The following is a 14,163-nucleotide window of genomic DNA, read 5'->3' as shown; positions in this document are numbered from 1 at the left end:
TTCACTGCACATGCATAATCCTTAGAACACAGTCTCAGAGAGATAAGAAGACAATAGTGTAAGATAACACAAATCCAGTACATTTCTTCTTTGTCAAATACTCACATCTATCAGGAGCTGAGTGGACGTCTCCACATTGACACCTATGTTTCCATGCTTTGCTATTGTAGCACTGCAGTGCTTTTGGAATGAGAATTATGTCTGAGAGCACAGTTTAGTACAGTTTTACTATATCTTTCCATTTTAATTAAAATCTTATTTTATTTGCCATGATGTAAAAAGTTTTCCAGTCATTACTTGCTAAAAGCAAGAAGCCCTCCTTGTGAAACATTAAAAAAAAATTAAAATTAAAAAGCATAGCTGTCAAATATTTGAGCATGAAATTTATGCCATTTGTCTCCTAAGTGCAGCGGAGATTCAGAAATGGGTAAATAAAAACCCTATACATTTTACTTCAGCACAGCTGTTGAGTTAGTTTCCAACACTTTTGTTTGCTTTTGTTTGTGTTGCGCCCTTTTAAAAAAGACAAAAACAAAATGTCCCAGCTATATCGCACATGGGGCTTAGTAGGTAAAGATCAGTGTTCAGTCTTTACTAAATGAGAATCTGCTGACCCAACTGCTCAAATAAAAGTGATGTTGGGTAGTCTTCCTCTGTCAGGAAATGAAAACGTCTGTGTTATACTTGGTTATAAGTCACCACCAGCTGGGACGGTTAACGTGAGCTCAACTCTGTGCAAAGGAATCAGTCGTATTGATGAGATGGTCCATCATGTGGTGCAATAAGCCTTGGGCAGTGTGTGTGTGGAAAGAGTAAGCATAAGTACATAAATGTTTTTGTTGACATATATCCAGCACAACCAAATATTATCTTTCCATTTCCTGTTGAACGTGGTGGAGTTTATCCCATCAGCAAGCTGCATGTCATTTACCAGCACTCGTCATTGATATTTGTGCAGTCAGATTTCTCATTTCCCTGTCAGTTTGGCTTGAGCTCAGCTGATGATCCAATTCCTCTCAGGCTTTTGTCACGTCAGTTATATAAAAGTAAATCTGGGAGAGTGTCCAGGCCTGTGGGCTCACCTGAGAATTGTGCTCCAGTAAGTTGTTGTTCTGCCTCAAACTCTCTTAGTACTCTACTGTCTGTTGACATTTGCCATGCTTGAAGAAAAGCTGATGCATGTACTTGCATGATATTTGTCCCAACAAGTAAGGAAACGTAATGAAAACCGAGCAGGTTGACACTTACTGGAAGGCCATATAATGTTTGAGATTACTGGTACTACTGGGTACTAATTCAAATCAACGCCTGAAGGTTTTCCACTTTTATGTGTTGACTAAAGTTGGTGATGACATGTCAACAAGCATGTGATTATTAGGAGCTCATTTAAAAAATTGCCAACAAGTCCCAACTATATCTTGACATTAATGAGGTTCTTTTGTATTTTTTTTTTTTCACGTAGCAAAGAGCTTGTGAGTTTGAGGTTTAAGAGTTTGTTTACGCTTTTGTGCAAATATAAGACACAGGCCTGAGCAAACCATGTATATTGACATTAGATGCTGGAGGTAAGTGGAGAAAGATCCGTGTTTCTAGTGTGATGAGTGTGTGTCAACAAACTGAGGGGAACGTGCAGCTAAATTTAGTGGAGGTACATGGACCTGCAGCAGCGTAGGGGGAGATAACCAACCAGAGAAGGACATTCTCCCTGGTCAGTACTTAGAATTTGACCTTTAATCTGATTAAAAAACTGGAGGGTTAAAAAATTCAGATGGTTTTGCCTTTTTGACCACTTTAGATAAGAATATAGACAGATGAAAGCATATTATGTCATCTGGCTTCAGTTACAACTCTCATATCTCAGATTTCCTATCTTCTTAACACAATCTGCACACACCCTAAGTCAATGAGTTGCAGACTTTAAATAAGCCTGAACCTCAACATGCATTACGAGGGAATGTTGTGACACCTTTAAAAAAACAAACAAACAAACAAAAAAAACTGTATTGACTGTAATGGAATCTCCAGCAGGCAGCATTATGGTGGAGTGGTCCGTGCTGCTGCCTCACAGCTACAGTAGGTGGTTTGAATCCACCTGCTGGCTGTGGCCTTCCTGTGTGGGGTTTGCATGTTCTCCTTGTGCTTGCATGGTTTCCTCCCACAGTCTGAAGACATGCATGGTACTGTAGGCTAATAGTGACTCTAAAAATTAGCTGTAGGTTTGTGAGGCCTCTCTATGTGACATGACCAGCGTGTACAGTGCCCCGCCTCTCACCCAGTGACAGCTGGATAATACAAGGATGGAATCCTAAAAAAGTTCCAAGTCTCTAGTTGACTTTCATGTCTGCAGTGAAGTGATCAGCACAGAAACATTAGGAAAAACATTCAAGTAAGAATATTGCTTCTCTGTAAAGTTCAACATGGGGGTAAGACATTTACATTAAAACCTGTGGAGAAGGGAAGAAGAAAAAAATATATTTTTGCAAATATTGTTGCTAAATAGGAGTTATAATATTTGAGTGTTAAGTGAGCTAGTGATACAAATATACCTTTTAGATTGATGGATACAGAAGGCATCTTGTTTTTATCATTTACAGTAGTTAAGGTTTTCTGTTACATTAAAAAAAAACTCAGATGAATTGAATTTTAACAATTTTAGGAAAAATAAAGGTTAGCAATAATTTTTAGTCAAACTAGTGATATCGCTCGGAATGGTGATGTAGATTGTTGTAGATTGATGTAGTTGTTATGCAGTGTGTTGGTTCACCTTTTTCCGACCAGATTAAAAATAGTTGTTGACAATTTGTTTTATGCTAATGACCCATGCTGTTCAACATGTCAATTTGTTGATCTTTCTGAAACTTAAAAGCTGCTGCGCTGTACATGGGATTTATTTGTTTGTCCTTGAAGGCTCAGAAGATCTTGAATCCACACAGATGCATAACTCTGGCACTGGATTGCTAAACATTGTTATGTTAATGTTATAATATAGTTGCATATTTGCACATCCAGCAGACCTGCAGCGACATTCTCTTGGAGTATAATAATAAATAATAGTCCGGTAATCATGCTTGTTTTATCTCTAGTTTGGTCTTCCCGAACTGCTGAGAAATACACGTAGCTCTTCATTTTACTAGATTTTATTGTTTTTAGATCATCAACATTGTAGATACTGTGATGCCAACCAAGCTTTTTATTAATTTTTTATTCAAAACTATAAAATCTTGGTTTTTGGAAATAAGAGTCTCGAGCGTGAACAAAAACGATGTGTATCTGAAATACTAAAACCGACGCGTTTGGTAATGATAACTTCATCAATGTCGTTGACCCATTTCCAACATACACACTTCAGATCAATCACAAATACACAATGTTCTCAAGGGAGCGTTAGTCTGGTTTGTCAAGTAATCCTAGTTGTTACTCTGCTCTACATTTTTTAATTTGTTTGTTCATAGTCAACAGACACAAAGGCAACTGAACAGTCACTTGCAGGATGTGGAAGAACATGGTCCTTTTGGCTGCTATTGATTATGATCAGATACCAGTATATACCAGTTGTACCATTATAAAATGCTCTTACTGGGATCACTTGTATGCAAGTATCCCTCTTTTGTTTCCTGTGAACTCCTGAAAACAGCACAGAAGTATTTCCTGTTTCCAGCTTCACACTCCTTAATGGTCGCTTATGTCTCGGTGGGTGGATCTGCTTTAGCTCGGTAGTTGACAACAAAGATAAGAGTTACCAGGGGTCTCCATGTAAGGCATTTGGATCCAGCATAAGTAGCCAATGCATTTTTTCTGAAATTGTTGTTTCAGAAATGCACACAATTTGTTGTCACACACACAATTGCACATTTAGTCAAAGATACAGCAGCAGATCTTTGCTGTGGCCTGAGCTTTTTAATAAAAGGTTCCAAAAAAAGACGAATGTCTCTGTTAGAAAAGAGCTCAGGTGTGTGATAAATGGAAAAGGGTGTGTTTATCTTTTGAAAAACATTTTTAGATTAAAAAGGAGGTCAGTGGAGTTCACCCTTGTAACCCCTCCTGTTGATGAGAAATGTATGCATGCATCCAGTACACAATCCTCCACTTTCAACTAACTGCTGTGAGTAGTTTTATACACAGAAGGGCGCTGTTTTACAAAGCTTTCCCTTCATAACATGATTAAAATGTTTTGTGGCACGAGGAGCATTCTATATTGTTCAGAGCCTGTGAATTACTTTTAGCAAATATATTTATCTAATCAGTACTGTGTGTGTGTGTGTGTGTGTGTGTGTAAAGGAAGATTACATGAGGAAAAAGTTACGGTGCTATGTTTTTCTAAACGTCTTGCATAACTCCTGGCTGCTTTCCACAAGCAGTGTTTCCTGGCTCTCTCTTTGTTCAGGGGCTACTTTGGAGACCTTTGACCCCCAGGGGAAATCTGCATTAATGACCAACTTATTTATGGTCCCTTACTTCCAACTTTGTTTTTCCTCTAATTTGCAGCTTTTCATTTTTCTCTGCTATGCCTGTCTTTGGGTGTGGTTTGGACTACGTGTGACGAGATCCCCCTCCCTCGCACACTCTGCCTTGGTTGTTTCAGTGGCTCTGCAGTTTTAGATTCCTGAGCAGTGAGTCTCAGACAGACACACCCAGACTCAAAAAGCACTGCTGTAGCAAATCCACTTCTACCTCATAAATTCTTCATCCTTCTACTCTGCCTCCATAATAACTCTTCCTCCAATCATCTTATTGCAGGCCATCACCAATGTTATCGAACTGCATCATCCCTGCTCGTATAGCCCAGGCCAAACTTTTGCTTCAGCTGAATTATTTATATTTCCTGGCAGGCAGCGAGCGGCCAGCAGTGAGCTGTGGGTGGGTCTTTGTGTGTCACACGGTCCAATCTGACTGAGCCTGCTCTTCTGCATGGGGGCTGAGGAGGAAGAGCCTGAGCGGCACAGACTTGTTGTGCCTCTTCCATGAGGGCGGAGCAGCAAGTTTTTCACTGCTGGGTGTGTGTCTGTATGTGTGTTTACGTGTGCATGTGCGTGTGCCTGATATACAGAGTGGATTTAAGTGTTTCCACAGTGGGAATCTAAGGTGAACTGGTCTCGAGAGCATACTGGTAATACACAGCAGCATATATAAAGGATACCCACTTCCAGTCAAACTTATGGTATGTATCTTTGCAGTAGGCCTGTTCTTTTCGAATGTCTGTATGTTGTTGTGTGTGTGTGTGTGCGCAAGTGCTTCCTGTTTGGCTGATACCTTTCGAATCTTTGTTACAGCTGTACATCAGAGCAGACAGTTTGAGGCTTATTGTTCATGTGTTTCACTGCCAATCACCCTGTTTTGTGTCTAAGAGCATAAGCAGCTTGTGACTTTGGCATGTCAAGTTGAGAAATCTTGGCAAAGGACTACAGATTCCACATTGCTGTTGCTTTTATGGACCCTGAAAACAGTTGTTGCCAATGTAAAAACCTTTTTAGGGATGCTGCAGTAGTGTTTTATTGATTTGCTTCACATGAACTCTAAACCCTGATAATCTAAATGTATCCGTATGTCAGCAAGCTAAGATTTGTTAATTATTGTTACGTGTCGCAGTAGACAGTATAGTGCATATTACAATAAAAATGAGTTTGCAACACAAAGTTGAATTATGGAAATGGCATTTTATTCCTTTTCCTAAGGAGTCAGAGTGCAGAAGTACAAACTAACACACAGTATGAAAGCAGAGCTTTGCCAGTATTCTTTCTAAAATATTCCCTACAGCAATATTATTCATCCTCATACACAGTAGCTCTGCATCAGTCACACAACTACCTTTAGCCTCGTTGCTACTTTTACACTTGTGCTCCATATTCCTGCCTTGTAACACTGACTGCAGTTTTCGTCACTTCCTGCCCTGAAAGCGAGGTGATCCACATTATCCCTGCTGACCATTTACACAAACTGCCAGTGCTTTTTCTGAAGCAGCTGCTAGCAGCTAGCTAAGGAGCCCTTCCCAAGCCATATTCACATCTGTGTGTGTGTGGTTTGTTGGGTGGGGCCCATCGTTACTCATCAGTTTTCATAGCAAAGGCAAAGCGGCTGGTTTAACTGCTGTGGATATGTGGCATTTGTGTTTTCTTAATGTTCAATGTCAGGCGGAAAACAATGTGAGTGGTGATGTTTACCAAATGTGCATATCTCATACCCATGTAAAACCAAAACACGGACTCATGCGACAAACTTTGAGCACATCAGCAGTTTCTGTCTGAAGGTGATTCGTCAAACTGAAATAAAAAGAAACAGCTGAAAGGGTTTGAAATGTCACTATACTGCCATCATCCACATTCCCTTACTGCACTGTCACTAGTGTTCAAGTCATGTGATAGAAACAGTTCATTTCTAAAATGCTGCGTCTATTTTGGCCACACTCACTTGAGCTTCATCCGGCCGTGTGCCCAGCTCTCCCAGAATGACCACGAGGTTGATCAGTGTCCTGTTATCAGCTACGTCGCTGACTGCAACAGTAGCAGTAACACACTGTCTGCGTGAGATGTGTGCTGTATGGAAATGTTAATTTTACTTGGTCATTACATAGTTGCCAATATGTTACCAGATTAATACTGTCTTTTGTTCTGCAAACAATTCGCATTCTACATCTTTTTCTTCTGACAAAAATTTCTACCAGAATTATTATGAAAGACCCAGTATCTTAATGACGCTACATTTAAGTAAAATAATGATAAAAATAAAGTTGTAGGAATGCAGTGGTGTGGAGACGTGGCGTGCAAAGCACATGGGTGGATGTCAGGTGAAAACAGAGCTCCCTCTATTTTGAAACCTCTGCTTTAGTGTTAGACTGATGATCACAAGCTGAGGATTACTAAATGCTCCTAAAAGTAAAAATCCCAGCAAAATAAAATCTCCTTTGATTTAAGAGCACATTTTATCTTTACAATATCACGCACCATAACTCAGCTAGCAGGTCCCTGGTTTGAATCCCCAGCCGACCTTTCCTGTTCTTCTTGGGTTGGCAACAGTCCATGTATGTTTTCAGGACCTACTGTACTGTAGTTCTTTGACGTCAGCTTTCTGGGTGGGTAGCTGTGCCACCTAACCTCTGCTTGTTGTTTATGGGACACAGAGTAACACCAGGCCTGATGGTTGAGTGTTTGTTGTGCTGTTTATACTGTAGCATGGTCACAAAAAAGGCCTCCTCACTGCAATTGCAGCACGTTGGTCTGGTTTCCATGGTTTTCATCCAAGACTGTGTTTACAGACTGCTCTCATATGACTAAAGGCAAATAAGTCACCGAATCCTCTTGGCTGGCGTCCTTCGATTTAAAAAGATAAAGTTTAAAATGAACACAGAACAGTTCCATATGTAGGATGTGTGTTTAAAGACCCTGGGGCTCTCTATTATGTAAAGTTCTGTATGAGAAAGTATAATGTACTGTAATTATGTAATTTGTCTGCTCAGTGAGTCATGGATTGTTTATGACTTCAAATGCAACTGTGTTGAAGACGAGAAAGGAAAGCTACATTTTCAGTGTTCCTTTAAAATATATTGCTGTACTCAATGCTGAATAACAAACTTCAGTACTACTTGTCTTCTGTGTTGTGTCCACAGTAACTGGCTTTTCATTTTGTGAGGTAGATCTAAAGAGTGATACCATTGTGTTTGTATGATGAAAGCTGCATGTAGCTAAAGCTAGAAGTTAGTCATCCTAACATAGCACAATGAAAAAAATGTCTCGCTGAAACAACAAACCTGAACAAAACATCGACACAATATCTCCCCAATTAAAATGTTGTGTTTTTTATGTTATTTACTCACTCTACTCCTTATCCTACTACTGTTTACTTATTTACTCAATCAAAAATCTGACTGCAAAAATGAATGACTTGCAGAGAGCAATGCATTTCTATTAGGACAACTTTTTAAAAATGGATTACATTCTGAGCCCGGCCAGGAAGTTTGTTCAGCTTGGAAGCGAACATTGAAACGAACATTCACCGGCTGCCTTACAGACTAAACTTAAGGTTATCAGTTAGTTTGATATCGGTTTATAAATCTTGTGTATGAGTAAAACTAACTCAGGTAATTGAACTTGAGAAACACAAAGTTTACTTAACTTAAGATATTAAGGTTGCTTAAATATATAGTGACATTGTCTGTGTACCCCTAACCCACATGGTCAGTCAAGACATATTTTACTTTAGAAAAAAATAAAATGAAAGAAATAAAGTGTAATTCTTTGTGTTGACATAAAGAACTTATAACCACAGCTGTGGATTTTCTGCAGGAAGGGACTGGATTTAACACTAACCTAATTATGGTTAACTTTTTTTATTTTGTTTTATTTTTATCCTTTCGGCTTATCACATGAGTTCAGGGTCGCCACAGTGGCATAAGTTGTCCTCATGTTGATTTGGCACGTTTTTATGCCAGATGTCCTTCCTGATGCAACCATACCTAATTTCTACCAGCCTTGGGACCGGCACTGCACGGGTGGGGATGAGGATGAGGATGCTAGAGACCAACCCTATGGTCGGTTGGCGGCCACTCTACCAACTGCAGCCCCTAATTATGGATAACATCCTTCATATTTTTAAGAAAACAAACTTTGTAATATATATTAGATTCAGTTTTTTTTTTTTTTTTTTTTTTTTGTCCCTTCGGCTTATCCCGTGAGTTCGGGGTCGCCACAGCAGATCATTGTCCGCATGTTGATTTGGCACAGTTTTTACACCGGATGCCCTTCCTGACGCAACCCTCCCCAATTTCTACCGGGCTTGGACCGGCACTGCACAGCTGGGGAGGGGAATGTGCTGTTAGGGGTTCAGTGTCTTGCCCAGGGACACTTCGACATATAGCCAGGGCCGGGGATCGAACCACTCACCCTGTGGTCCGTGGACGACTGCCTTTACCAGCTGAGCTGCAGCCGCCCCATATATTAGATACAGTACATATAGAAAATTTCCTTCATGAATGCTTTCTTCGAACTACAAAAAAGCATTTGGAGTGTTTCTACACTCAATGCATGCTGGGAAAGTCATCTTAGTTTTGTTACTTCAAAACTTCTGAGTTAAATGAGTTAAATGAAGTCTATGTAGTCAATTTATTCAACTCCTCGGGTCAGGTGGACTAATTTATACTTTTTAAACTGGTCTGAACTTTTAAACTTGACATTAATTAGAAAAGCTGAATATATTCCATTAAATTCCTGTGTGATATTTAATTCTGTTGTGAATGCACAGGATCCACAGTGCAGGTTACAACCAATCCTGCTGTAACACGCTGCTACCTTTTTAAAAGGTACTAAAGTTTCTCTTGTGGTAACTTGGCAACAATCAATATTTGCAGTTATAGGAGCAACATGACTTCCTCTGTGGCAAAGGGATCCCCTGGCTGCTTGTGACCTCACTTCCTCCTCTGTGCCACTTCCTCCTTTTTTCTCTCTTTGAACGGCTATGTGCTGACTTTACCAGCAATCAGTTTACTGATAATATTATTTCCTGACATGGGGAAAAAATCAACAGTGAGAACCTGTAATTTTGGACAGGTAGGGGATAAATATTGATGGTTTAAGGAAGACAATTAGCCTGGACACTTTAAAAAAAAATCTAAATTAAACACTGATTCATTTGCTCTAACTCGAGTGCTTTGTCACCTCATTTGTGTTGTATGTAGCAGCAGAGTGTGAGGCAATCACTGGCAGTACTGAGCTGCAAGGTCATTTCTAAATGAAAAGATCCTGGATTGCAGACAGTAAGGGCTGCTAATTCTCCTTTTGTCTCTTCCCTTCTGTTTTTCATCTGCTGGTTCTACCTCATTCACTCGCCCATCCTGCTAGCTCTGTTTAATTGTAAAACCAGGTGCCAGTCTTGCTTGACTGGTTACTTTGCTCACAGGCCTATAGGCATTTAGACATGGCATATTGATAATGGCTGGAAGTAGTTATTTGCCATGGGAGTCTACAGTACTTTGAAATTAATAATAAGGAACCACCCAGTGTAAAACCTATAATCTGTGACCATGTATAGTAAATTACAGCATGCCTTACAGTGCATTTATTATCAACCTGTGTGTTTTATTTTCAAACAATCTCACACCCATCTGTGATAAATATGAACAAATGAACAATGTTCACATTTCACTTTACAATGGTACAACATGATACAATGCAGTGGGATGGATGTGAAAGTAACAGCAGTAATCTCAGTGTGGTGTCAGTGGGGTGGAGGCTCTTTATTTACGCCACCTGGCAGAACAGGGCTGGGCTCTGCAGCATACTATGGTCCACCTGGAGATAGTTGCAGTGCATCACTCAATAATACTGATGTACAAGCACAGCTGCCCTCCAAAAAAAGCTTGTTCTGGCCATTTTAATTCCAGCAGATACAATGAAATTTCATACTTCTGTAAGAGGTCTTTAAATCATTCTATTCTGTAATTGTGCTCTCTGTTTGCTTAAAAAGAACGTTTATTTGTATGGACAAGGTGGTCCTTGAGGAGGTGCTAAAATAATTTGAAAGTTCTTCAGGTGAGGGGGGTGAGCAAATCTCATTTAAAACAGTACATTTTCTAAGTGTAGTCCGCTGCAGAAAATACAAACTAAATATGGAGACAAGTCATTCCTGTAAAGTATGTATATAAAATGTTTAAATGTTTTCAGTTGATTTTTTTTAAGCAACATTTAGCAATAAACACCAACAAAGACAGCACAGCTGTATAGGATTGTGTGGGACCCTGATGATACGTTTTCTAAACATACAGAGTACACATTCAATCCATGGCCTCCGCTTCCGTTGTGTTTTATCATTTAATCTCCTAATCTACATATGTATGTATTACAGTGCTGAAGCATATTTTGCCAGCAGTTTACCAATCAATATGGTATTACACTGATTTTTTTTTATCTGATAATTGAAGTTCACTGTCAGAATGTGTTGCTTCACTAAAATGTAAATCTTGTCAGGAGGAAACTCAATGTTTGAGGGGGGTGCAGTGCAGCGGAGATATTGGTGTCCGATATCTGCATGTGTGGAAAAAGGCAGCGAGAGTCAATGGCTGACCTTGTTTGGTCTCTGCAAATTTTACAGCCTGTGATGTCAGCTGAAGTATAATTTGTGTATTGTCCATGTGTTGTCTGTTGCTGTGGCAACTATAAACAACAATAGTAGTCACGCTCTTAGCGCTCCGCTGTCAAACAACAGTCACACCTCTCTATGTGGAATATAACACTTGAATGAAACACCCCTGACTGCATTGTTGTGCATTTGTTTGTGGGCAGCAGCAGTACATGTGAACTCTATGTAAGGTTTCTATAATGTTAACCCTCTTCTCCATTTCTATCTTGTGAAATACAGTTTGAAATTGTGGTGACCTCCAGAACTGAGATGCATGGAATGTCTTGTTTTCCACAAGTTTTGCCTCTTGTGAAACTGAAATGTTGCTCAGCCTGAACCTTGAAATAATTATGATATCTTTTCTCTCTGTGTTTGTCTTTGTCTCTTTCTCTCTGCAGTCGCAGCAAAGCCAGGCCACACCCAATCTGGCAGCTAAGGGCTCCACTGCGAAGCCTGCGCAATTTGAGGTATAAAACATGTATGCATAAACCATTTAACCTTTCAACCTCTCTAGAGAAATTAATTTAACTTCTGGCTGATCCCCGGACCACCCCACCACATAATCTAGACTGTGTAATGTTCTTACTTCCTTTGCTGCTCCAGCATTATTTGGAGTAGGCCGGGAATGCATAGGTCAGGCAGTGGCACACAGAGAAGAAAACTTTCCTCTTCCTTCTATTCATGTTCAAGAGAGTTAACACCCACTTTTCTAGTCTGTAGGAGGGAGTTTAACCCCTTTATGTTTTTCTCAAACTATATCAAATTGATTTAATAATTTATGATTTAGTTGGTTTATTTAAAGGAACTTAATTGCTGAGGTGCCAGTGTGCGATTTCAGATAACAAAGTGGTCTGACATTTAGTCTTGTATGTCTAATGCAGTTTATATATGAAAACATCAAGACAAACTGCTAATTATTTGCCTAAATAAAAGCCTTTGTATCAATAATCTATTTGTCTTTTAGTAAATATACTGAAAGTCCTGTAATGAGTAGTTTTTCTTCAGCATTTTTTTTGCTTCAGAACACAGGGACTCATTTGATTTGTTGTCTTTGAGTTTTCTTCTTCTCTCCTTTCTCCCTAAAACAGTTTTCTGACAGGAGAAACAAACAGTACCAGCATTAGGTGTTTTCACTTGGGCCTTGACTCCTGCATTTAGACATCATCTATTTTGGTGTCGGCCCTGGAGAGAAAAGCTTTGCTGGGATGTTAGAACTATAAGCGGCTGTACACAGAACACAGTACAATAACATAAGTAAAAATAGTAATGAATCTTAATATGAAATAAGTACATATTCTAAACTTGGTTATGTATCTGCTAAGCTTGTATTGCTTATTAACTTGGAGTTAACAGCTGATCTTGGTGACCTTTTCATACCTCTTGGTTGTCTTTCCACACAGCAGCTCACTTTTCAGTGACCGTGTATAAGAGCAGCATAGTGCATACAATGTGGTGTACATTACAGCCACAGGAACATGCGGTGTATTAGTATAGACATGTTTTTTTCCAAATTGCAATATAGTTTAGCCTATGTAAAACATGGTAATCTATCTCACCCTTTTTTAAAGGGGTGTTTCACCAATATCATATGACACTTTCATAATGTTTGAGACAGATAAAGCAAAACTGGGTAGATTAAAGTGAGACACATTTACAGTGGTCTTTTGATTCTAGTGTTTCCCAACCCTTAAAAACACTAGATCCTACACTTCTCAACAATAACCAGTAACCCAACTAATAGCACAATTTTGTTTGACTGTCCCTGTCAGACAACAATTTACTGATTTCAAACACAGTGCACCCAATTTGTGACAGAAGCTTTCAGTTATACATTTTCAGTGTACAGATATAGATGATGTCACTTCCTGAAGCACTACAGGAGATGTTATACAGTTGTTTACTCTGGTTGAGTAGTACTTCTAATAATGAGCAGACTGACTCTCTTGCGTCTTTACATGTGGCAGATTGCCTTTTATCGGTTTTGTCATGAAACAGTATATACGCCCGAATCGCACACAGTTGGGGCATGTATTTTATGACCTGTTTCAAAAGGTAGATGACTTTCACACACCTGGTGCTTTGCAGAAGGCATCGTCAGGATCCGCTATGGCTACGAAGCCTGGGGTGGTTACCAAGGCAACAGACAGAGCCACAGGAAGTGGCGTTACAGGAGGAGGAAGTGCTTCAGTTGGGACAGTAGGAAAAGAGACACCTAAAAACAAACCAGAGGTAGAAAGACTCTGGATGCCTGAATAAAAGTGGAGGAGGGGGCTTCTGGCTGTTTGGTGCTATGTTACATAAATCTCTTTCCTTCTTTCGCGTTCATTCAACAATTTATCATGTGGCAGCTCACATCCCTTCTTTACTGGCTTTATCTTCTTTCATTTTGCAAATATGTACATCATCATGCTTGTGACGCCGACTTCCTCAATAACGTTCCCATGAGTTTTTTTTTTTCCAAACACATGCCTCTTGGTTTGTAGACTAACACCACACTATCAGCTGCTACTGTCATTGACATGTCATCTGCTGCGGCTACTGTTGTTGACATGACATCAGCAGGGGCGAGGGACAGCCCCAAAGAGATATCAAAGGTAATGATGCCATCAAAGCTGGTTGCTGGATGGGGCTTTTTCTTGCTTTAATCAGACTTTTAACAATACATCCAATATGTTTATGTAACCGCTGGGTGTTTTCTTCATGTGAATGATATATGGACTTTATTTTAGTGGGTGATGCTGTTGTTGCTTTTTTTTGTGATACGTTAAAACCATTTTCTATATGCTTGTGGGGAAAATCCAACACACATAACTTTACTGTCAGCTGTTTAACAGCACGTCCTTTAAAATGACACTACCAAATTCACTGTTCCCACAAGTTTGGCCTTGGTCTTGTGGGTTAGAATTCTTTATACAGCGTTTCTAATCAGTACACTACCTCAGGAACTCACTCTTAAGGCTGCAATTTGACTTGCATTGAAATTGCATTTAAGTGTGTTTTATATGGACTAATACATGCATAAGGCTTAAATACATTTAGACATAAACAGATAAATGGTCA

The 14,163-nt window shown here is 39.5% G+C and overlaps 1 protein-coding gene across 41 annotated transcripts in view; it reads left to right on the top strand.

Moving 5' to 3' along the window:
* The window catches only part of cast (calpastatin), a 32,516-nt gene that overhangs the window by 6,257 nt on the left and 12,096 nt on the right, over nt 1-14,163 (top strand). For 15 of the 41 annotated variants that reach the window (XM_067504018.1, XM_067504020.1, XM_067504050.1 and 12 more), the window contains exons 2-4: nt 11,502-11,570; nt 13,189-13,332; nt 13,587-13,697. In XM_067504018.1, the coding sequence (XP_067360119.1) occupies nt 11,502-11,570; nt 13,189-13,332; nt 13,587-13,697 (324 nt within the window). Of the gene's footprint in view, nt 1-4,993; nt 5,159-11,501; nt 11,571-13,188; nt 13,333-13,586; nt 13,698-14,163 lie in introns of those variants that run through there. The other 26 variants (XM_067504047.1, XM_067504039.1, XM_067504060.1 and 23 more) reach the window with 8 other exon arrangements.

Source organism: Channa argus, chromosome 5, assembly GCF_033026475.1.
Source record: "Channa argus isolate prfri chromosome 5, Channa argus male v1.0, whole genome shotgun sequence".
Classification (NCBI taxonomy): Eukaryota; Metazoa; Chordata; class Actinopteri; order Anabantiformes; family Channidae; genus Channa; species Channa argus.
Note: the sequence above shows the minus strand (reverse complement) of the source record. Positions and strands in the feature narration are given on the sequence as shown.